This window comes from Mytilus galloprovincialis, chromosome 9 (genome assembly GCF_965363235.1).
Source record: "Mytilus galloprovincialis chromosome 9, xbMytGall1.hap1.1, whole genome shotgun sequence".
NCBI classification, from domain to species: domain Eukaryota; kingdom Metazoa; phylum Mollusca; class Bivalvia; order Mytilida; family Mytilidae; genus Mytilus; species Mytilus galloprovincialis.
Window position 1 is genome coordinate 72,478,183 of NC_134846.1, and position 25,639 is coordinate 72,503,821.

Consider the following 25,639-nt stretch of genomic DNA (forward strand, 5'->3'; position numbering starts at 1 on the left):
GCAATAATGTTCAGCAAAGTAAGACCTACAAATAAGTCAACATGACCAAAATTGTCAGTTGACCCCTTAAGGAGTTATTGCCCTTTATAGTCAATTTTTAACAACTTTTCGTCATTTTTTGTAACTTTTCTAAAAATCTTCTTCTCCAAAACTACTTTGCCAAATTTAACCAAACTTGGCCACAATTATCATTGTGGTTTATAGTTTAAAAAATGTGTCCGATGACCCAGCCTGCCAAACAAAATGGCCGACATGGCTAAAATTAGAACATAGTGGTAAAATGCAGTTTTTGCTTTATATCTTTGAAACTAAGACATTTAGGGCAAATCTTTCAAGATTTAGATGTCCATCAGAATAAGATATATCCCCTCACAAATTTTGAGTTGAATCGGACAACCTGTTGTTGGGTTGCTGCCCTAAAATTGGTGATTTTAAGGAAATTTTGCAGTTTTTGGTTATTACATGTATCTTGAATACTATTATAGATAGAGATAAACTGTAAACAGCAATAATGTTCAGCAAAGTAAGATCTACAAATAAGTCAGCATGATCAAAATTGTTAGAGGACCCCTTAAGGAGTTATTGCCCTTTATAGTCAATATTGAACAACTTTTCGTCATTTTTGTAACTTGTATAAAAATCTTTTCTAAAACGACTTGGCCAAATTTAACCAAACTTGGCCACAATCATAATACTAGGGTATCTATTTTAAAAAAAAGTGTCTAATGACCCTGCCTACCAACGAAGATGGCCGACATCAGTAAACACATTAACAGGTGAGCGACACAGGCTCTTGAGAGCCTCTAGTTTTTTATTGCCAGAATGCTCTACCTTTAGAATAAAAATAAGATATATCTTACGTTAATATTTTTTTCTCTTTTATAGTGATAACACCACCTTTACTTATCTAGAAGAAGTTCCTGTCAACTTGATAGATAAATTAGAACAACACACAGGACATAATGCAAACAGATTGATAGTCCTTATTATGCAATATGGCCGAGATTTCTCTGGTCCAGGAAATGATGTCTTCCGAATTAACCGAGCCACTGGAGAACCTGCCGACGCTCACAATTCTAACTTCTTACATCCAGTATTTTATTATTATGAAAAACTTCCTACAGGTTTGTTTCAGTTTGTGAACTTTAAAAATCTAACTTGTGACTCAGTATTTTATTATGAGAGACACTCTAGAGATTTGGAACAGTTTAAGTCTTACTATAATGAGAATAAAGTTTTCTTTGAGATCTATATAAATTAAGATTAATCTTAAACCAACCTCACTAACTTAGATTGATTGATGTGATCAATGTCCCTATTGTAATCATTCCATGAATAAAACATCAATGTTGATTATTGGGGTTTTGTTTCTTGATCCCTTGAAATCTGGGGTGATTATAGATATATTTTGTAGATATTGAGCCTCACTGATCATTCACATGCAGACCTTGAAAGGTAGCACTTTTGCCTTTAGATTTTACAAAAAGCCAATCCATTCAAAAGTTTTTATTTTTATATTTTTATGCTTTCAGTAAAACTTTGGTCTGTATGAGGAGTAGCTATTCTGTAACCAAACACATCATAAATTCTTTTAAATAAAACCAAACATGCCAAAATGCTTTCATCACTTTTGCTTGTTGTTATTCATTAACTTGAAACACTTCCCCATTTGTAGTATATTTTTAAAGAGACTATTTTTTTTTACAGAAGAAGAAATGAAGCGTAAAACCGAAACAATGCCAAGACCTAATAAGATACATCATATTGTTGAAGATTTTTTGACACAATGGGATGGTCCTGTCAGTCATATTCTACCGCTAAGAAGATTTCTAGAAGATGCCACTAATATAAACTTACGACACTCGTTTGCTGAGGAATGTATGAAAAAAAGGTTACTATTTCAAACAGTTCCCATTTCTTGTCAACAGGATTTTATGAAAGGTCAAGGGTTGAAAGGAACGCCTGATTTGATTAACCTTTCGAAAAGTGCTAAGGATATGTAAAAACAAAATCCTATTTATCTTCTAGATACACAGCTCAAAGATTGTAATATTTTTGATTGAAACTTAGTTCTAGTATAATAAGTACACCAAATTAAAAAGAGTTTTATTTTTCAATGTTTAAAATTTCCTTTGACAGAACAGTCAGCTTTTGAATATAAATATCTTTGTAAATATAAAAGAAAAAAAAGAAGAAAGCTTAATTTTGTATTAATTGCAGTGATTATAAAATTAGTGCAAAAGGTAAGTCAACTAAAAAAAAAAACAACAAAGAATTATATTAGGGGGCTCGCAGGTATTATAAGACATTTTTTTTCAATTTAGGATTTCGCTATATTTTGTTTTATAAATGAACTTTATCATATATTTAATAGAAAAATGAACTAAAAAAATGGGGTCACTGTTCATTTAAGCTCACAATCTGCCTCTGAAAGAAGCATACATTTTTGTTAATGTCCTTTTTTTCTGTTGAACTAATAGGAGAAATATAGGTACAAAATGTAATATCGAAATAAAAAAAGAACTAAATTACAGAAATCGCTTAAATGTAACAATTATTTAGTTTATGTATAGCTTATTTGAAAACAATAATAAAAAATATTGGTCGCTGATGACTAAAAAAAGATATTTCAATCCGAATCGATGTTTTTGGTTGATTTTTGTACCATATTTTTTTATGAATTTTTTGTACCTGCGAGCCTCCTTAAATGACTTTTTGACAAAATTACAATATCTACTAGAATCTATAAGTTTTAATAATATTTTCTCATTATTTGCACAAATTGAGCTGTGTATCTAAAGATAACACTATTTTAGGAATGTCAGACACAAATCCATGCATGTGCTATTAAACTATTCTTTAGCAAAAAGTTTTGAAAAGTATGTGAATATTCTAAAATTTGTTCCATACAAAGAAAATCCTAAATTAGGTGATGTAAAATGACAAGTTGACCTACTTGACTTTTTCTTATTGTCACAAGTTTGGATTTTTGTTTGACATGGCTTGGTTTTTTTTCAAAAGTTTATTTTTAAAGATATTTATTTTTATAAAGCTAAGTATTTTCTCCACAAAGCCAAATTATTTTGTCTCATATTTTTTCTTTAACTAGTTGTATTCTTTATATTAATAAACATGTGCAAAAAGAACTATAAGATTTCAAGAAACTTATATTTTTTAAAATTGCTGAAAAATTTAACATATCAATCATCCATGTGAATGACAAATGTAAGCATTGTTTTAGACATGTGTAAATTAATTTAAACAAAATTTGAATTGTAATAATTTGAATATTATACATTAATATTATTGTCCAATGTCATTTAAAGATGATATGTGACTTGATTAAAAAAAAAGTCATTTTGTCTCTGATAATGTATGTTTAACCCTTGGTCTATTTGTGATAAAAAAAATCAAATTTTGTAATCCATTGCTGACTAGAAAGTGAGTCATACTTGTTATATTGTTTGATAATTGAAAACAATTAAATTGTTAAATCTTTGCAATGCACAGAAACCACAAATCAAAAGTTTATGTAAGTTTTGTAGAGGATGTTTGAAAATTTGCTATTTATAATCAATCTATGCAATAGAAATGTATGAGAATAGTTGAGTGTAGCCAACATTATCTAGTTGAGTGTAGCCAACATTATCTAATTATATGTCCATGTTTCTGTCTCTATTGACACATTTAATAGAAGATAATATGTTATGGCTGTATTTATTTTTGCTTTTTACTTTGAGAACTAAATAAAAGGTGTATTTGTTTGTAGATATATACCACTTGTTCACTTTACTCATGGATACCAGGCTTATAGTTATTTTATTTATCAGATTCAAAAATTGTATTATTTTTATGAGACTGGCCATTGTAAAACTTATAATTTCTTTTAATTTTAACTCAATTGACACAAATAATGTGACAATCATAGATATTGTACCACCATGGAATACCTGTCCTTTACAAAGTGCAACTGAAATTATAATTCTCCCACCAAACAGTGATTTAAAATAAAGTAAAAAGATTATATGAAAAGTATATTTTCATTTATCTATCACCAGATTTATTTGATTTCATGTGTGCTAATTGTCATGGTTTAGGAGACCATCTTTATTTTGTGGGTTTTTGTTATTTTTTATTATAAATAAATCAACATGTATTTTGTAGTGTTTATAAATCAACATGTATTTTGTAGTGTTAACTAAATGATTTAGTATTGTTATAGCTTAATCTTAAATCTGTAGGTTGCCTGCCAATGAACATGTGAAATGGATACATCACTTTTAAACTACTAAAAACAATTCAATAGCAACACAGCAAATTGGGTTAATTAGAACAATATCCTGACATTTTAAAGTAAAGGGAAGTAATTCTGTAAATAGCAGTTTGTCAGATTGAAACTAAACTTGTAACTTATGATTAATTAAACCACATCTCATTAGCTAGCTTACCGGTAATATTTGACCTTGTATACCAGTTTGACTCCTGGAAACCAATTGACTGTTAAAAGTGGCATGCAGATGGCACACATTTAAGATTCAGTATTACAACTTATTTCCTAATGCATGTAAATCAAGACTTTGGTTAGCTTTCTTTCTTTGGTTGAATATTGTATAATTTTTAATTGGGATAACGTCCAATCAAATTTAAATATAATATATACAGGATAAAATATGCCTATATACATGATATATATTGTTTGAAGATGTCAATTTTAACTACAAAGCATGAATTAATGTTTATACAAACAGAGCAAGCCAGCCTACCAAAGTTTTACTCTACAAGCTGTAGGAAATTAGCTGTAACCTGAGTCAAGCTTGTGTTATGATATATAATGAATATTTGATTTGAAATTTGTTATTTTCTTTTGTTTGTAAATAGATGTATGTTATTTCATTTGTATTGTGTTATGTTTTGTTTACATAGTCTATTTGTTATACAGTTTTGATCAGTTCTATAGCAGCAGAATTCTAGTGGTGAAATTATTTTCTTTTCTGTAATGCCTATCTGAAATATATTTTTGTAATATTTTTGTGCTATTTATAGTGCCATATATTGGTCTATTAGTCCAAAATGAGACTTAAAAGGTTTAAATACAAGACTTGTGCACATAGTGATATTTTGGTTTAATTTTAAAATACCACTGATATCTCAGTCACCATAAAGTATAAAACATGCTATTGTTAATATAATTAACAGTAAATTATACAGCTTATGCCACATAGTTTTAAATGGCTGTAATTAAAAAAATATATATATAGATTGAAGAGTAGATAGTTCACTCAGCAAGAACCGCAACTATTATCACATAAAATCTTATGAGTACAGCTATTTCCCTTATGCATGTAGGGTAAGAATTTGGTTAGCTTGCTTGCTTTGTTTGTATATTGACAATTGTAATTGGGATAATTTTCAATCAAATTTAAATATAATATATTTGGGTTTAATAATGCCTGTCTATATTGTTTGCAAATGTCAATCTTGATTACAGTGCTTGAGCTAACATTTATACAAATAAAGCAAACAAGCCAGTCAAAGTTTTACTATACAAGCATTTGGGAATTAGCTGTAAAATTGATTGCAAGTTATACTGAATTGTTCATGACTTACGAATGTTTTTACTCATAAGCTGTCTTGTGAAAAGTCACAGGTGCAAAAAATTGTGTTACGGTAAGTTTATATGTCAAAACATTGAAGACCTATTTACAAAATATGTAATATCTTTTTTATCAGAAAGAATTTCTTTTTTACATTGTTATAAGCAAAGGTTACCTTAGAATAAAAAGATTTTGTGTAAATATATTGAAGGTTACTAAAAAATGAAGGGTAAATGCGCACCCACCTATGTTGAAGAAATAAAAGTAGTTGCCCTTTCCAATATCAAACCTTATACTATTGTTATATCTTTCATTTTAGTAGGTTGATAATCTCCGCTGATTTGTTTGGTAGTTCTTATTTGCTCACATTTTCAATACACCTAATCGCTATTTATTCCATTCCGGATAAGTTCTAAAATTACACAACTTTTTCATCCAGTTCAAGCTATCTGGGACCCTGTTTAAACAATTCACCATGCATGATACTTTTTAATGAAACCTGTTTAAACTACCGTAAATACTTCAAACTAAATATTTTTTTACTTCAATTTTAATTTCGAAAAAAGTGGATCATACTATATCAAAGTTTCTTGATGATCACTTTCTAAAGTTTTTTCTCCCTCAGCTCACTACTGATGACCTCCATTTTTCGGCTGATGACCTAAACAGGAAGTTGTATAAATGACTGTTTTTCCCGGAATGGACTAAATAGCGATAAGGTGTATTGTAAACTATGTTGAGTGTTTGGTTGAGATTGCTAATTAAGTCAAAATACACATCCACCGACTTATTTCATTGGTTTAATTGAGTAATTACATGTAATGTACAAAAGAGACAACTAGACTATGGGTTTATATTTAAAATATGACTGCTCTAAGGTTTAATAAGTTATCTTTGTTTATTTTTTCATATTTGATGAATTTGATCTTTTTACAAATAAGAAAGCATTGTTACAACAGAAATTGTTTAGATTGAATGTACCATTACATGTGATAACAATGTTTTCTTGAATTTTATATTTAAGGTTTTAAATCAGAGGGGGATTTAGGGGTGGGGGCCCAGGGGGCCTGGGCCTCCCCTTTTCTGGAAAAAATTTGGTTGGTTATATAGGGAATCACTGAAGCATGACAGGAGCGGACCCCCTCTTAGGCATTCGGTGGGCCACCACTTACGGAAATTTCTGGATACGCCACTGTAAATCAATAATAGATTTTTCTAAAATTATTGTACTTGGAACAGAATTTGTAAGGTGAACTGGCAATACTGATCTTTACACTTTTGTATAGCAAATTATTTTACAAATCCTGGTCAAGAACTGGACCTATGAGAGATCCAAAATGCTTATTATTGAAGCAAAAGTTTTGATTTACATTGCAATTATCAAGTTTTATGTACAAACAAGGGAACTAACTTTGTTCTTAATTGACAAGTTTTATGTACAAAAAAGGGAACTAACTTTGAATGATTTATGAATTTATGAGGTAAGATCAGATAAGAGCTGTATACATTTAGGGGATTTACATGTAAAGTAAATTTCAAAGTGACAAACAGTTTAATAGATATGAGTTATGAAACCCCTAAAATAAACCCCCAAAAACATGCAAGAAAATAAAAACTAAAGCTTCAAGAAATGAGTCTGATAAAAAGGGAGATAATTTTTTTTAGACCTTAAACATGACTAAAAAGTGGGAATTTCTAAACTAAACTATTAAAATTTAGTGTACAACATTTTGTCTAGAGCAGGTTACACAGTAATGGTTCATTTAGATTTTCATTACAGAAAGTAAAGATTGGTGTTGTCAGTTCAGTTCTTCTCCTCAAACCTTGAAAATGAAAAGTTCCTCACTTTGCATACATACAATATTTTTTTTTATAAAAGTTACACTTGATACTTTTCATGCTAGGCATACAAATTTATTTGTGATAGAGGAAAGTTTCCAAAGATGTTCAGAGGTTAAAACTCTCAAGCTTTAAAAGTAACAGAGAATATATGCATGCATTTTTTTCAATTTATAATTTGTAGATTTTAAATGAGTTATTTACCATTATAATTATGTAAAATTTTATTTGAAATCCGACGCCTGTTTGATTGATTCTAGATGGGGTGTTTATATATCTATATTATACATACTGTTATTTAATGAGACCTGTATGCCAGAGATGCCTGCAGCTTTATCAAGTGATAATAAACTTGTTGAATTGTTAATGTTTTTGTTTTTATTTACTAAGTATTCTAAGCAATCTAATTTGTCCTTTGTCTCTGATTTTTGTTGAGCCTGCGACTTTTGTCGCAGAAAGCTCGACATAGGGATAGTGATCCGGCAGCGTTAGCTAACTTCTTAAAAGCTTTATATTTTAGAAGGTGGAAGACCTGGATGCTTCATACTTTGTATATGGATGCCTCATGTTACGAAGTTTCTGTCAGTCACATGTGTCCTTGACCTCATCTTCATGGTTAAGTGATTTCTTGAAAAAAGATTTTTTGTAAGGTTAAATTCTCTTTTATTATAAGTAAGGATGTCAACTCGGTGAAGATTTACTATTTGATTACTTGTTTGATTTACCGAGCGATACTCAAGTACTTGCTCGGTAAAAAAAATAAAAATGGGAACACAAAATTATACCCATGTTAAGAATTATGGGTTGGTGATTTATGATCGTAAAATCCTCAACATATTTATCTAGGATTAGTCCAAGAAATTTTATACCATTATCAATAGCCCATTTACTACATGTACTAATAAACTCATCAAAGATACCAGGATTAAATTTTGTATTTACAATTTTACGCCAGATGCACATTTCGTCTACAAAAGACTCATCAGTAAACCTTGAATCCAAAAAAGTTAAAAAAAAAAAAAAAAAAATGCCATATATAGTTCTAAGTTGTGTAAACTGGTAATATTCTAATCAAGTTATTAATAAATATCTATAGATAAATAATTACTCAAACAACAGTATATGGGAACCATTTAAAACACATTGAATGATCAACAAAGGGGTCATGATTAGAACTTACTGATGCCATTAACCATTTTCTGAAACATTTCGATTTTTTAAATTTGATGGGTAATTAAAACAGTTCTGCTGATGACAATATATGCTCTAATGGCACAGAGGTGGGGAAGTGAATAAGATAAACTGAAAGTGTAAGCCTGGGAAAATGCACTTGTTCATATATCCTACATGTACCTCTGTTTGAAAGAATTTTAAATTGCAGGTAAACACATCCATTTGAGTCTTCATTTTAATTTTATTTATTTTAAGTAAAATATATGCCGGGAGGTGCTCTAAAAAAAAAAAGGGTTGTTTAAACTAAAGAAAGCATTAACATACTTACAGGACTGATCAGTTGAGTATCATTTTGGTAATCGATACTCGGTACTACCAAGCGGTAAGTACTTGTTTACATCCCTAATTATATGTAATAGGATAACTATACATGTATTTGGTATGTGCGTACCTTGCAAGGTCCTCATGCCCGTCAGACAGTTTTCACTTGACCTCAACCTCATTTCATGGATCAGTGAACAATGTTAAGTTTTGGTGGTCAAGTCCATATCTCAGATACTATAAGCAATAGGTCTAGTATATTCGTTGTATGGAAGGACTGTAAGGTGTACATGTCCAACTGGCAGGTGTCATCTAACCTTGACCTCATTTTCATGGTCCAGTGGTTATAGTAAAGTTTTTGTGTTTTGGTCTGTTTTTCTTATACTGTATGCAATAAGTCTACTATATTTGGTGTATGGAATGATTGTAAGGTGTTCATGTCTAGCTGGCAGGTGTCATCTGACCTTGACCTCATTTTTATGGTTCAGTGGTCAATGTTTAGTTTTCTTGGTTAATGTTCAGTTTATGTGACAGTTGTAATAAAGCTTTATATTTAGGACTATCAACATAATATCAATGATAAGTAAAGACGGCATTTCAGCGTGTGCACTCTTGTTGTATAGGGTTTTACTATCCTTTCTTAACTGCATCAGTGGTCTAGTGTTATTATTCTCACCTCAAGTTTAAGAGATCACCAGTTTGAACCCTGGCTGGGTCTAACCAAAGACTTTAAAAACTAGTATTTGGGTCTTTTTTGCTGCAATAAGGAGCAAGAACAAAGCCTGGTTGACTTCATGTTACAATAATGTGTTTGGTTAGGGTGACATTTCTTCTTGAGGACTGTTACCTTTTGAACTAGCACATTAAAAATCAAGCTGTGTGTATGTCTAGTAGAAAGCAGGATTAATATTCAAATTGCATTAACATGTTCTGGTCTGGAATATGCATTTAATTTATAGCTGGATGTTAAACAGTTATCCGTCTTCTTTTTTGTATTTTTTCCTCTCTGTAATTTGTTTTGCAAGTTGCCATTATGTTTGAAATGTTTTTAATGCCCCCGACGTAACAGAGGGGGCATTAAGTTTTACCCTTGTCCGTCTACGTCCGTACATATGTACGTACATACGTACGTATGTCCCGAAATTGTTTTTCGTTCTCTAAATTGAGTTTGCCTTAACCAAATGTTATGAAACTTATACACAATGTTTATTTAAAGCTTGTGATTATAGTGTTAATCAAAAATCTATAATGGCTGCCATCATGAAGTGATTGTTTTAACACTGAAAGCCCAGGATATTTATTAAAAGGGCTTCTTAGAACCTGCATCGCTGACAGTCATGTCTTATATACTTAGAAGTAAGATCTTACTGAAATTTGTTGAATCAGATTTACCTTGTGATATGTTTTCAGATTAAATGATTATCAACTTCCTGTTTACAGAATTGTTATAGTTGTGATATGATTAATGAGCAGTAGCCCACAGTTTTACTTGCTTTCTTCGTTGTATTCTATTTCAAAAACAGGTATGTTTTTTTTCAAGTTAAACCTGCCAACTGCTCATTCAAATAAGCAGTTCATCTGTACTTGTCTTTTATTGTTTGTCACTTCAGCAAAATAGAGGGTTATTGGAGATTGGTACGGTACTGCTTGACATTATTACTCCTTTTAAACACTACTTGTCTGACACAATGTCCACGACACAATGTCCACCACAGGATATTTTTGTTAAAGTTTATTAAATAAATAACAACTAAAATCTGCTAATTCAATACCATTTTATTTATCACGCATTATGAAGAAAAATGAAACATCCTCCCTGAAAAAGTCCAAAGTCATTATTACAATTGACAACAAATAAAATAGACAATTAAACTTTTGTTTTGTACGATCACAAGAACATACAGCCCCATAATAGTAAGAGATTCGTTTGTCATTTCATGTCTAATAAAGATTACATGAATCTAGGATAACTAAAATTTTATTTACAGAAATTTGAAATTATTTGTTTAACATTTTGCTTTTTCAATAGTTTAGTTCCTAAGAAAGCATGAAACCTTATGTTTTTAATTCTACTTTGTTCATCAAATTTGTGGAAAGTTTTTTTTTAAATTAACATAGATCAACAATATAAAAGGAGAAGGTTCACGAAGGGTTAAAATTGGCCCTGATTTTTTTATGTTTTTTAAATTAGGTCAAAATATTCCAAATTTCATATAGAAATACTTGTGATAATACTATTAAGACAAGATTATTTTTTCTGGCACTTTCCTTTACAAATTATCGAGCTATGACCCCTTAAATAAACACAATTTGTAATAAAAGGTCAATTTTGGTACTTTTTCCCCATAATTCTAATTGTTTTTGGCATAATTTACTTTGGCCGCCATCTCCGATCCAAAAAGTTTTTATATTAATGAAATCTATATCAAAATTGGAATCTTTTGGTTACAACACATTTTGGATCGTAGGTGGCGGCCAAAGTGTTTCTAAAGCTTTTAGGTCTGAAAAATGCACAAAATCATCATATTTTGACAAAATGTCCAAAATGGGCTTACTTTGGAGAATATTATGTACTCTTATGAAAAGAACTGATATATTTAGCATTTAGACTTTTGAAATAGACCCATTTACGAACCAATTTGAGACCTTTTTGGTGATTTATGATAAAGTTGATATTTTAGGCCATTTTGTGCCATAAGTGAACCTTGTCCTTTGGCACTTACTTTGTTTAACAGACAAAGCTTACAGATAGCATACTAAAAAGTTGTGAAAACCAATCTAAAGCCAAAGTTAAAATAACATTGTTGTTTAAATGGACGTATTGTCCGAACTATTTAAATTTTCATTCTGTATTTTTAATTAAAAATAAAATGCCTGACACAATGATGAAACTGTCCTGCATATACAATAAAGTAGGTTATGATTCCAAAATCAAAACCTATGATCAATATTATAATTTTTCAAGTTCCAAATAGGGTTCCAAAATTATTAGTTCATCTGATTTATATACGTGTGTTAATATGGATTTTCTTTCTCGTCTGCTAGAAAGCGTATGAAATAGCGATCCATTCTTCTTTCTAATTTGTCCATATGGTCTATCACATCCTTATTCTTTTGTGGTTTAGTATCTAAAAAAGAAGAAGCATACCAGATATCGGAAATGAAAGACCCTAGAAACAAACTCATAAGTGTTAACCCATTTATGATGAAAAATTAATGATTATTGTATTTTTTAATAGGGCTTAGTTTTGTAGTTTCTATCTTGTATCATATCAGACATATAAAATTTTTAATGTTCTACTGTTTGAAAGAACTTGTGTTAGAAATTAATACTTCCAAGGGACATGATTCAGCTTTTTCATAGATTTATACAGGCACCAAAGGCAACTTTACAGCTGAGTATTTTGCATATTTAATGTTTTAAGTGTCTAATATCTTTCTTTTTATCATCTCAAGACCAGAATAATGGATTTTATAACAAGCTCTGAAATTTTGAACCACAATATGGCATACACTGAGTGGGCTCTGAAGATGATAATCATTGTATTAGTTCAAGAAGCATATAGTACTGTAAAAGCAAACCATTGTATTCAAGCACACAATTGCATACTATAGTGTGTGATAACATTGTGTGAGGGAATTCGACGTTTGCTGTACCACTGTTCACTCCAATGCAATTTATGACAATACCACTGCATCAATCTGTATGATTATTTTTGCAGTGTTTTAAAAAATGATTTTACTTTGTTGTCGCGTATTATTTTTGAAACATTCAATGTTTTAAAAAGGCGAATTTTCTGTATAAAGTCAATAATTATGTTGACTTTTGAAGCCCAAACTTTTTACAGCCTTAAATACGCAAATAAAAGATCCAAAAACTATACCAATACAGAACGACATGTTTATGGAATTATAGCAAATCTTTTGGTTTACAAATTTTTATTCGTTATTGCAAAATAATGAACTTAAAATATCTGATATTTTCTCCCTACCCAGTTTACCCCTATTATTGTTTATGATGTGGACTGGTCATTGTTATTAATTCGTACGCAATTTGATTGGATTAACTTGTAATTAGTTTACCTTCAAACTTGTTTATTCTTTTCATACATGACTATTGATAATAAGAACGTGCATGCATGTGTACGGTAACTAAAATGACCTTCAAACTGGACACTGGACGAGTCAATATTATGTTTTATCAATGAAAGTTAAGGTATGAAAGGTAAGAATTGCCACTTCTTCTATTTTCACAAAATTTTCCGACTACACAGTTGATAGATTATTTTTAAAAAGCCTATTGTGGAGATAAAAGAGAAAGTTTACAAATAAGACGTTTTGTTCCATTAAACAAGTCATTTTCTTAAGAGAAATGCCGAAATACATTTTACGCACAGCTATGGCAGGTAAAGTTATTATTTATCATAACAAAAAAAAGCATTATTCAGTCTCATTGGAATATGTTAATTACAATAACTCCCAAACTTAAGTAGTAGGTATATGAAGTCAAAATATGTCCGATCTGCCTATTTTTGGACATCAAAAGTCAATACGATCTTTTTAAAGTCAATTTCGTCTACCTCACAAAATCTTGTTAGGCACTATAGGATTTTACAATGAACCAGGTTTTGAGTGGGCATTTCCAGTTGATGCACTTAATATTGTAATGACAATGTCAGATCTGAAGAAGGATAAAATTTTATTGTTGCTTGGACACAACTTTTCAGAAAAGCAATGGACCTAAACTTGCAATCAAAATACAAATCTGGATACATCAAGATACCCATGTTAATAAAAATCCTCTACCATGCATAACATTGGTAATCAAAGAGCAGATTGCTCTGAGGGATATGATTGCCATTGTTTTCATTGACACATGTATACATGTAGCTGGATAATATTATTTTCAAAACTAATTCAACTGCACATGTAATACAATGTAATTTATGTAATCTGAATAGTTACAAAATAGCCAATCCCGGTAAACAGTGTATGAACAATGTACTTAGGCCTATTGTGTTTTATTTTTGTACTATCAATTCCAAGTTTACTTTCCATAGCAGTCACTGAGACTCAGAGTGAGAGAAGTACTTCACTTCGTATCTTATCACCTATTTTCATACGTTAATTCGACAGAAAGAGTTAATTTTTCTAAACATGTTGTTTTGATTCAGAATACACGGAAGTGGCTTCCGGAAGGGAGACAACTCGAAACGATTATAGAAGACTCCATCTCGCCTGAAGGGGTGTTGAAAGTAAACTTTAACCAAGTGGACTACATTTATTTTAATTTAAATGATGCATATGATTTAAAATTATGCATCAATAATAACCCTCAATAGCAGACATACATAGAAAGGATCCCATGAATTATAAATTAATCAATCGAGTGGCGAATCCAGAGCAACCATTTAACCTAGTACCCCTTGAAGTCAAGAAAACTATACGCATGGGCATAATTACCTAAACAAACCCTGTAGTAGGAACGTATATTAAAACTTAATGGTTCTATATTTTTTATGGACGTACAATATCAAATATCAGTTTAATAACGGTGACATATAAGTAAAACTCCACTTCAGTTCTTATATGACAGAGGTAGATTTATCGGAATTCAGAGAACTCTCGCATTTTTATCACAACTGGGGAATTCCCTCTGACGTGTTTCTAAATTTATAAAAACACTTAATATAAATACTGCTTGATTCTGATTTTCCGTGTTGTTAAAAACACGCATATAAGTCAAGGGAAATATCAAACATGAAGATTATGAAAAGAACATTATAGGAAAATTGTTTTTAAGTTCAATCCCTTTGTTTGTTTTTACCTTTTAAACCAAGACAATCATTAGAATCTGAGATGGTCCTTAATGTTTAGAATAAAACGGTTGACGTGAGGGCATTGTCCTGAGCCACTGGTATAAGTCTACAGATTGCTTGGAAGCAATCGTATCCCAAAAAATCTTGTTGAAGGCTGTACAGTGACCTATTGTTGTTAATTTCTGTCATTTGGTCAATTGTTGAGACTAGAGTTGTCTCAATCATACCATACCTTCTTTTCATATATGTAGAAGTTACAAATTTTTGTTTTAAACACAATTGTGTCATTTGGTTGCTGTATAGGTATACCCCTCATATCTTTTTTATTCATATTTATAAATTCTTAAAATCCATGGAAAATGGTCACTAATGCAAATACACATACATTCACACACATATACAACCCTTAACGTATGAAGAAGAATGGAATAAAAAAAGTCATGTTCTTTATAGCATGAAAAGTTCCTACCCTTATCAATGTCTTTTAAGGTTCTTACCTGTGGTGCCCCATATCAATGTCTTAAGTTGACTGAGCAAGAAATCCACCATTTGAGGGTCATCTGACCTACATGAGGGATCCCTCCTACTTTCGGCAAATGCTTCATTGATGATACTGAGGAGAATGTTTAGTAATATGAATACCACAAATAACACAAAGATAAAGATGTACAGTGATCCAAGTAATCCACTGACGATTAGGACAGTATCAATGTTCACTTTCATCATCAGCATTGACATTAGTGTCTCGGTAGTCCTTATAAACGATGAATATTCATAATCATGTGGACCAAACAGAAGATATCCACATGATATAAAAGCAACAAATGATACCAGGAACACAATCATGTAGTTAATCAATGGTTTTGCCGACTTTTTGATTGTTCCGTATAGCTGTGATATTTTGGCATTGAATCGTACTAGCTGTAGAGTCTTTAACATTGATAAGAACAAAACAAAGCCAATAATTATACCAAACAGCTGATCCCATAGCACTATTCTTTGTAGGTTGATAAAATCATCTGAAAATATTCCAGTAAAATTAGTATTCAGAAGTGAAATAAGAAGATTTATACAAAAATTTTAAGGTTGAAGTCTCTATATATGTCTCTCATTCTGTGACTTTCCTTGCAGGAGAAACAAAATCTATACACCAATGATATGTTCCATTTTTTAACATTTGGTACTGGTTTTTCTTGCTTTTATGTAGATGTATTTTTTGTATTTTGTTAAAGTCTTTTTCTTTTCATGTTATTTTCACAATTGAGAAGGCAATGTAAATAACCTCATCATAGACACCAGGATTGAAATTTGTATTTGTGCCAGACGCATGTTTTGTCTACAAAAGACTCATCAGTGACGCTCATATAAAAAAGGTTAAAGATTAGTTTTAGTATTATTGATTCATATATTTTCGTGGATAACCATTGTAAAAAAATAGTTTTTTTTCATGAATACCTGATTTTTCTGGATTTTAAAAGTCTACACAATAGACTTATTGGAAATTTGTATTTTTTTTTTAAGTTTGTGTTTCAATTTATTCTCCAAATCCATGAAAATTATCATTCAATGAATAATCAATAATTATTCCACAATATTCTGGTTAAAAGTGATATCAAGCTTGTTATACAGATGTTACATGTTTCTAAATGGACCAGTGTGCTGCCCTCTAGATGTCTATTTCTATTGCACTTTTAATGATTGGTTGCTGTCACCATCGACATGTATCTCACACCTTTTTTTATTCATACTTTGTTTGCTACACATGAAGATTGACTAAGTAAAAATAATTCAAAATTATACAAAAAAAGAGAAGTTTTTATGTCCATACTATTGTTTCTTATATGAAAAATTATTTTAAGGTTCATTATTACTGTTGAAAATTTGAAAATTGATTCAATCAATGATTGTTTTTGTACTTATGGTAATTTCTGATATAAACATACCTCTGTTCTTATGAAATTTATCCAGAACTAATTTTGTAATTACAAAGTGCATACCATAGAATGCACAACAGATAATAGAGAGAACAATGTTTATAAAGTCAACAACATTCCACAATCCACTGAAATAGCCTCGCCATCCCTTTTTCCTCAGTTCTTTGATAAATTCTATTAAATAATACAATGTGAATGCTGCAAATATAAAATCAAACACGAACAGGAAAACAGCACTTGGACCAACATATCTGTACATCACTATTGGGTTGACTTCCCAGTACGGAAACACCGAACCAGTTGGTGGATATTCTAACAGTAATATGACGGCACAGAATAAATTGACATTGGGATTGAAAAGATTAAACTCAATAAACAATCCTCTGGTCTTTTTGTCTATCCATTTTGTTTCCTTTATGTATTGTAAAGTGTCATTGGCTGTTTCTGTAGAAGCTCCAAGGTTAACAACATAGCCTCCACCACTGTATGATGCATAACGACCTACAGTTGGCATACCATCAAGGTCAAATGTATCTTTATAGACCCATGCCTCATCTGATGAGGTATTGGTTGTTACCTCCACCCAACTCTCCTCATAATTTCTAGATTCATATGTTTTGGTTCCATAGGATGGATAACAGTCATTCATGTAGTCACGTATCTGTAAAGGTGCTTTGCAGTCATCTGTGAAAAATAAAGAAATACTGTGGATTCATTATTTTTCGTGGGGTACAAATTAAAATGTTCAAATTTTTTAAAAGGTTATATACAAACATGGGCAAAACCACGAAATCAAATATCCATGAAGTTTTCGTCAATTCACGAAGGTTGGAACACACGAAAATTTAATGAATCCATACTATATATGATAATACTTCGTTTCTAACAATAGCAAAGCTTATAAATCTTTTCATTCAGCAGTTTTTACCAAGTTCTCATTAAATGTTGGAAGGCCGAGGTTGTTCTCTTAGGGGTCATGTAACCTCAAATGAAAAGCTTCATACCAGGTTAGGGAAATAATGATGTTTTCTAGGTTCATTTTCATCTTCTTTTACTAAAACAGTACCATTATTAATGCCTTTATTCTATCCTCTGTACAGTCTATAAAGAAAAATTTAACAGTTTAAGACTTTCTAATACTAGAGGACCTATTTTTTAGACATAATAGTAGGATTTTTTTTCTCTCTACCTCAGTGAATCTTAGGTGATATAAACCCTGTATGAATCCTTCATCATTTCTAATTCTGCAAGACTGAAGGACTTACCATTTCTGATTCTAGCCTGTCTGATCCTTGGTGATCCAAGTCTGTAGAAAGTATTGTCAATGATGAAAGGTGCTAAATCTGTTATAGAATCATTCAACCAACCATTGGAATACAGGCCTGGCAGGACAATATTCTCCATCCATTCATAAAAATCTCGTGTAGAATGAAGCTATAATAAAACAATTCAAGGATATTTAAAATGATTGTTGGAAGTATTTACATTTTAGAGCAAAAGTTTCTTAAAATGATAAAGTTCAAGGGGAGAAGGGAGTGCAACCCTCTTTTTTGACCATCAATGCATTTGAATGGGGACATATAGTTGAACCCCCTTTATACTCAGCTGTCCCCCCTTTTTTTTTAACAATGGCTGGATCCACCCCTGGAGAGAGATAAATGTGTTTAAAAAAAGCTGACCTAAAGCAGCACGTTAAGGTACATGTATACAACATTAAAGTGTAGGCCAATAACAGTAAACAAGAAGTTAATCAAAGTAGATATGACAAATATACAGAAAGGGCAACAGTTGCATATAAATACACATATATATATATATATGTGTGTATTTATATGCAAGTTAATCAAAGTAGATATGACAAATATACAGAAAGGGCAACAGTTGCATATAAATACACATATATATATATATATATATGTGTATTTATATGCAACTGTTGCCCTTTCTGTATATTTGTCATATCTACTTTGATTAACTTCTTGTTTACTGTATATGGGAACTCTCGATTTAACAGTGGAACGTATTCCCAATCTAAAAAGAACATAAAAGCATTCTTTTTAAAGGTACTTCAATTATAACAGTTAAATTATACACATTTACTTTTTGAAAAGCATTCTTTTTCAACAGGGAAAGATACTCTATCATATCAAAATTACTTACATTAGAAAAACTTTTGTCATATTTGGTTGAAGGGGTGATAAATATGTTGTTTAGATTTCTGTAAGTTGGATAAGAATTGGCATCTCTGTTCTCGTACGCCAAGACAGCAACCACACAGAGATAAACAACATATATAAAGATTTTACGTATGACTTCAAACAATCTGTTCATCTTTAGTCTGTGTTCTCTGGCTTCTACTATGTTTTCAACATCAACAGGGTCATGTACAAACTCCTGACGATGCTCTAAAATAATAGTAAAGTTATATTCAAAATTACTCTACCTATAACATGCAAGATAATAAAAAATACCGTACCATAAAAAAACCCATCATTTTTGGTTTCAAGAATTTGTTCCAACTGATGAAACTTATTTCAAATCATTTATATGTAAAATGAAGGATATGGTGAACAAAATTGTATAATAGTATAAGATTGCAGTTGTGAACTACCAGTGATGTAACATCAACAATGTATTAAGTTAGAGCCAGAATGAAAAATAAAATTGAGTTAATCTCTCAAGTACAAACCCTGTACTATTAAAAGAAAATTGTAAATTTGAGATTGCAATTAGTAAACTTTCTTAAATATGGTAAGTTAGAAGCTTTAATTAAGGAAAAGATAAACTGAAATGTTTTTTTATTCTATTCTTACCTGGATAAACTCTTGTTTTTGGACTCCCTCCAATCAGAAACACTTCTTCTACACTGTCGTCTGCATCTACTGTCTTTAACACTAATGCTATTACTATGGCCAAAACTATCACCTATTCAAATTCAGGAAACATTTTATCAATGATTTTTGACATATTTACACTGCTATATAAAAATTTGGGGATGTGGTATGATATCCCATATGAAACAACTATATTCATCAGAGTTAAAATGACATGAATATTAGCAATGTTCATTTGTATCTATTTCATTTATTTTGTTTCTTGTTTATACTGTAAATTCAGAAATTATTGTGTGCATTTATTATTGCGATTTTGTCATTTTAAACTCAAGGGCGATTTTAATTTTTACGATTTTGAGAAAAATCCTGTTTAATTCATATAAAATATTTCAAAATGGGAGTTTAAATTAATGCGTTTATAACTCTGTCGCACTTTTCGCAATAATAAAAACCTTGCAATAATTTCTGAATTTACAGTACCTCACAATGTAAATTTCCAGTTCAATATTCTAATATACAAACATGATAGCTAAAACAATTATTGCTCAAAATACATGTGACAGACCTATGGGTTATACATGTATCAGAAAAATTATTAAAATCTGATCAGCATTATGCAGGTTAGCCCAGAAAATAATCTGCAAAATTTCAACTGAAGGATTTTTCTATAATTGAAGGATTTTTCTATAAACATTGTGAACATGTAAAAGCAGTTCTAATGCACATCTTAATTATTAAAAGAAATGTATAACAGTTATAAAACAAAGGTAACTTGTGGCATACAAACCTTTAAAGGCTGGACCAGAATAACAGACTCAATAAACGACAACAGGAAAGAGGTCAGCCATTTTGAAGATTTGTTGGAGCCCCATTCCATACTGTATAACACTGTAAAGAAGCCTGCTGCTAACACTGATAGTGCAAACATAACCCAAGCAATATATATACACCAATGTGGCAAGGGGTATTTGGATTTGCCTTTCTTCTTCTCATTTTCTGGATGTTTTCTTTCCTTCTCTATTGTATTTTCTTCATCCCAAGCTGGTTGTGGCGAAGAGGTAAACCTGGTATCAATATTACTTGGTGATGCACAATCTAGCTCCCTATTGAACTGTGCCATACTATCTTGTCTCTTTTCTTCCTTGAGATTGCTTTCCACTTGAACAGTTGATGCATTAGTGTGAGGTTTACTCTTTCTAAACAGTGTTATAATCAACAAGTTAAATGGAACTACGATCAAAGTGCCGAACAAACTTGTAAAGAATTCCTGTGATGAGAATGTAAATGGTCCTAGATGAACATTCTGTGATATATCTCCCTCATTACTATCTGACTTATACCACATACAATTGGTGATCATAGTCATGAAAAGAAGTGACAGACAACAGGAAAGTCTCTGAGCTCTAGTGAAGGTGCTATGTAGGGGTCTGGATGCTACAGAGAACCAAAGATGACCATCAGTCATGTCCTTTCTTGTCTTGGAGAAAAATAAGTGACCAAAAGATTGCATTTCTTCAGCACTGGCCACTGGTATCATATGATCAATCTGACCTTGACCTTTATCAAATGCAAACCATTTGTCGCATAAAAATGCATATCTGAAAGTACAAGATTATTTTTTTAAATTCCAAAAATGCCTTCTTAATATTCACCATTATCTTATTAGATTTTTTTTTAAATGTAACATATCATTACAAAGATACAAGTCATGTTCATAGAAAATGGTAATTCTAAATCTGAAAACATATCATTTACGGTTATTATAAAATATCTTTAGTTCATACTGTAAATACTAGCCAGAATGTATATATTTTACCTGTAAATACTAGCCAGAATGTATATATTTTACCTGTAAATACTAGCCAGAATGTATATATTTTACCAGTAAATACTAGCCAGAATGTATATATTTTACCTGTAAATACTAGCCAGAATGTATATATTTTACCTGTAAATACTAGCCAGAATGTATATATTTTACCTGTAAATACTAGCCAGAATGTATATATTTTACCTGTAAATACTAGCCAGAATGTATATATTTTACCCGTAAATACTAGCCAGAATGTATATATTTTACCTGTAAATACTAGCCAGAATGTATATATTTTACCAGTAAATACTAGCCAGAATGTATATATTTTACCTGTAAATACTAGCCAGAATGTATATATTTTACAGTCTTTTTGTCACTCAAACATGATCAAATCTGACCTGTGACCTTCCAAATATTCAAAACTGAGAATCAGATCAATTTTAAAGTTAGAAACAGAAGGTGACCTGAGTTCACAGTGCTTGTGTTTACCCTGTTTTATGTGGCAGTTAGAAAGGATGGTCTAAAAGTGACTGACAAGGTTGCATGAGATGCATGCCTTCTTCCGAGACTCAAAATGCATGTGAGATTAGTTTTATCATCATTATAAATTATATGTACACTAATGCAAAGGAGGGACGAAAGATACCAGAGGGACAGTCAAACTTATAGATCGAAAATAAACTGACAACGCCATGGCAAAAAAATAAAAGGACAAACAGACAAATAACAGTACAGAAGACACAACATAGAAAACTAAAGACTAAGCAACATGAACCCCACCATGTGGCACCTGTCATGTTGCTTATGTTGAAACTGAAGAACAAATCTTTCAAAATACTAAGCAGCAGTCTTTTGAATCTGTTTAAAAACTAGAGGCTCTAAAGAGCCTGTGTCGCTCACCTTGATCTATGTGAATATTAAACAAAGGACACAGATGGATTCATGACAAAATTGTGTTTTGGTGATGGTGATGTAGATCTTACTTTACTGAACATTCTAGCTGCTTACAATTGTCCCTATCTATAATTAACTTGGCCCTTTAAATACAGTGGAAAATATTTTATAAAAATTTACAAAAATTTACAAAGTTTATGAAAATTGTTAAAAATTGGCTATAAAGGGCAATAACTCCTTAAGGGGTCAATTGACCATTTTGATCATGTTGACTTTTTTGTAGGTCTTACTTTGCTGTACATTATTGTTGTTCACAGTTTACCAAAAGCTGCAAAATTTTCTTAAATTTACCAATTCAAGGGCAGCAACCCAACAACTGGTTGCCTGATTGGTCTAAAAATTTCAGGGCAGATAGATCTTGACCTAATGAACAATTTTATTATCGACAGATTTGCTCTAAATGTTTGGTTTTAGAGATATGATCCAAAAAAAAAATTTGGGCCAGGTGAGCTAAAAAATAGTTACCTTTCCCCTGTTTGAACATCTCTGACCAGTATCATGTTTAACAACCAATCATCTATCTTGGTATTATCAAGCCAAATCCTAAGGAATAACAGGTTACCAAGAGGTTCAGGTACACTCAACAGGTAATTGTTTACACTGCCACTCAACATTGGCTGAAAAACAAAACAAAACAAAACTAGGTCTTACTTTTACCATCACTGAGAGAACAGTATATGGACATATACTTTAAACTGCTTTTATTAATTATAATTAGTAAGATGAACAAGAGTGCACACGCTGAAATGTCTCGCCTTCTCTACTCTTTATTGATATTATGTTGATTGTCCTAAATATAAAGCTTCATTACAACTGTCACATAAACTCAACATTAACCAAGAAAACTAAACATTGACCAATGAACCATGAAAAAGAGGTCAAGGTCAGATGAACCATGCCAGGCAAACATGTATAGCTAACAATTCTTCCATACAACAAATAAAGTTGGCCTATTGCTTATAGCTTAAGAAAAACAGACCAAAACACAAAAACTTAACATAGAGCAACGAATTGTGAAAATGAGGTCAAGGTCAAATAAAACCTGCACGACTGACATATAGATCATAAAATATTTCCATACACCAAATATAGTTGACCTATTGCATATAGTATTAGAAAAAAAGACCAAAACTCAAAAACTTAATTTTGACCACTGAACCTTGAAAATGAGGTCAAGGTCAGATGACACCTGCCAGCTAGACATGTACACCTTACAATCATTCCATACACCAAATATAATAGACCTATTGCATACAGTATAAGAAAAACAGACGGAAACACAAAAACTTAACTATAACCACTGAACCTTGAAAATGAGGTCAAGGTCAGATGAGACCTGCCAGTTGAACATGTACACCTTACAGTCCTTCCATACACCAAATATACTAGCCCTCTTGCTTATAGTATCTGAGATATGGACTTGACCACCAAAACTTAACCCTGTTCACTGATCCATGAAATGAGGTCGAGGTCAAGTGAAAACTGTCTGACGGGCATAAGGACCTTGCAAGGTATACCAAATATAGTTATCCTATTACTTATAATAAGAGAGAATTTAACATTACAAAAAATCTTAACTTTTTTTCAAGTAGTCACTGAACCATAAACATGAGGTCAAGGACATTGAACATGTGACTGACGGAAACTTCGTAACATGAGGTATCCATATACAAAGTATAAAGCATCTAGATCCACCTTCTAAAATGTAAAGCTTTTAAGAAGTATGCTAATGCTGCCACTGCCGCCGGAACACTATCCCTATGTTGAGCTTTCTGGCTTGACAAAAATCAGTATTTCTTGAAATAGGATTGCAATGGTAGATATTACTCCAACATAGAAATGACCTGTTATGTGTCTAGGAAATAAAGAATAATGTTGCAAAATTCTATAGAGAAAATTTATAGTTGAAAATACATGTACTATTTTTAATTATTTTGACATGCAATCAAAAAAAATCAGAGAAAATGTAATAAAAATATCATTGGAAAAAATGCAGGTAATTTATAGCTAATAGAGATGTAGTATAAAACTGGTCATAATTTATAATTTTGAATCAATACAGATAAACACAGTTACCTACCCTTTTTTCTTGATCTTGCAGTAGTCTGACCTCTGTATCTCCATCTTCCCCACCTAATACAAAGTAGACCTTGGATGTGGTGCCTGAATTCTGTCGTACTCCCGTGTACACTGAGACTTGATAGTGGTAAACATCAGTTATAACATTATCTGTTAGAGGATATATGGCCCACTGAAACAATATAAAAGATGATAAAAAGACATGCTGAAGTTGTCTCATTGTTGAAGGCCGTACAATGACCTATAGTTATTAATTTCTGTGTCATTTGGTCTCTTGTGGAGAGTTGTCTCATTCACAATCATACCACATCTTCTTTTTTATATGATGGAGATGTCTCATTGACAATAATACCATATCTTCTTTTTTATATGATGGCTCATATGTAAGTAAGCATACTGTACATACTAGGATATCACTCATTTATATGTAGTCAATATTGTACTGTGCATAAGGAAATATATCTTAATCAACAATATTACAGCTTTTTGTATAAAGAAATAATATCATTGTATTTTCAAGTAATAGCTAGTTTGCTGTCTCCTTGATAATGTCATAACCCTGTGGCAACAGTCAACATCTCAAGGCCAATAAATTATCATTACCCTCTTACCCAGCCAATAGGTATAAAATATTGCCCACTTAAATAATATTTGTAGTGGTGTACTTCTGAGGTGATTTTATATTAATTATTTGCACCACAGTGCTGCCTAAAGATATATAGACCCCCCTCCCCTGAAAGAGACTAATTTGAATATTGTAACATATAGATATAATTACCTTTTTAAAGTCTCTTTTGTCAGCTCTAATAACTGGAATAAGTAGAAGGAAATATGCCAACAGTACCAAACCAACTGTAATCAACACAGCTAGATTGTCTGTTGAGAACTTAGAGAACACAGTGCTGAAGTCTATAGTGTTAGGTGGTACAAACATGTTCATACCAAAGGCTGACAAGTGACTGGTTTGACATGCTACACCTGTGGTATTGTCTACAGGTCCAAGCTAAAACAAGACAAAAACACACAGAGTTATAATCCTGTACAAACATGTTCATACCAAAGGCTGACAAGTGGTTGGTTTGACATGCTACACCTGTGGTATTGGCTTCTGGTCCAAGCTAAAATAATATAAAATACACAGTTATAATCCGTACAAACATGTTCATACCAAAGGCTGACAAGTGGTTGGTTTGACATGCTACATCTGTGGTATTGTCTACTGGTCCAAGCTAAAATAATATAAAAAACAGAGTTATAATCCTGTATAAACATGTTC

At 31.4% G+C, this 25,639-nt stretch overlaps 2 protein-coding genes across 6 annotated transcripts in view; one reads left to right on the plus strand and one right to left on the minus strand.

The window, feature by feature from the left end:
• The window catches only part of LOC143045865 (FAD-dependent oxidoreductase domain-containing protein 2-like), a 71,847-nt gene extending 64,047 nt beyond the window's left edge, over nt 1-7,800 (plus strand). For all 5 annotated transcript variants that reach the window (XM_076218681.1, XM_076218680.1, XM_076218684.1 and 2 more), the window contains 2 exons: nt 886-1,124; nt 1,708-7,800. In XM_076218681.1, coding sequence (XP_076074796.1) covers nt 886-1,124; nt 1,708-2,003 — 535 coding nt within the window. In that variant the 3' untranslated portion in view covers nt 2,004-7,800. The remainder of the gene's footprint in view (nt 1-885; nt 1,125-1,707) is intronic.
• Nucleotides 7,801-10,685: 2,885 nt separating this feature from the next.
• Nucleotides 10,686-25,639, minus strand: part of LOC143045866 (uncharacterized) — a 116,291-nt gene continuing 101,337 nt past the window's right edge. Inside the window, exons 46-55 of the mRNA XM_076218685.1 lie at nt 25,142-25,366; nt 24,365-24,535; nt 22,750-22,901; nt 20,302-21,112; nt 19,494-19,605; nt 18,841-19,085; nt 17,946-18,114; nt 16,690-17,364; nt 15,244-15,765; nt 10,686-12,055 (exon numbers count right to left, since the gene is read on the minus strand). Coding sequence (XP_076074800.1) covers nt 11,943-12,055; nt 15,244-15,765; nt 16,690-17,364; nt 17,946-18,114; nt 18,841-19,085; nt 19,494-19,605; nt 20,302-21,112; nt 22,750-22,901; nt 24,365-24,535; nt 25,142-25,366 — 3,195 coding nt within the window. The 3' untranslated portion in view covers nt 10,686-11,942. The remainder of the gene's footprint in view (nt 12,056-15,243; nt 15,766-16,689; nt 17,365-17,945; nt 18,115-18,840; nt 19,086-19,493; nt 19,606-20,301; nt 21,113-22,749; nt 22,902-24,364; nt 24,536-25,141; nt 25,367-25,639) is intronic.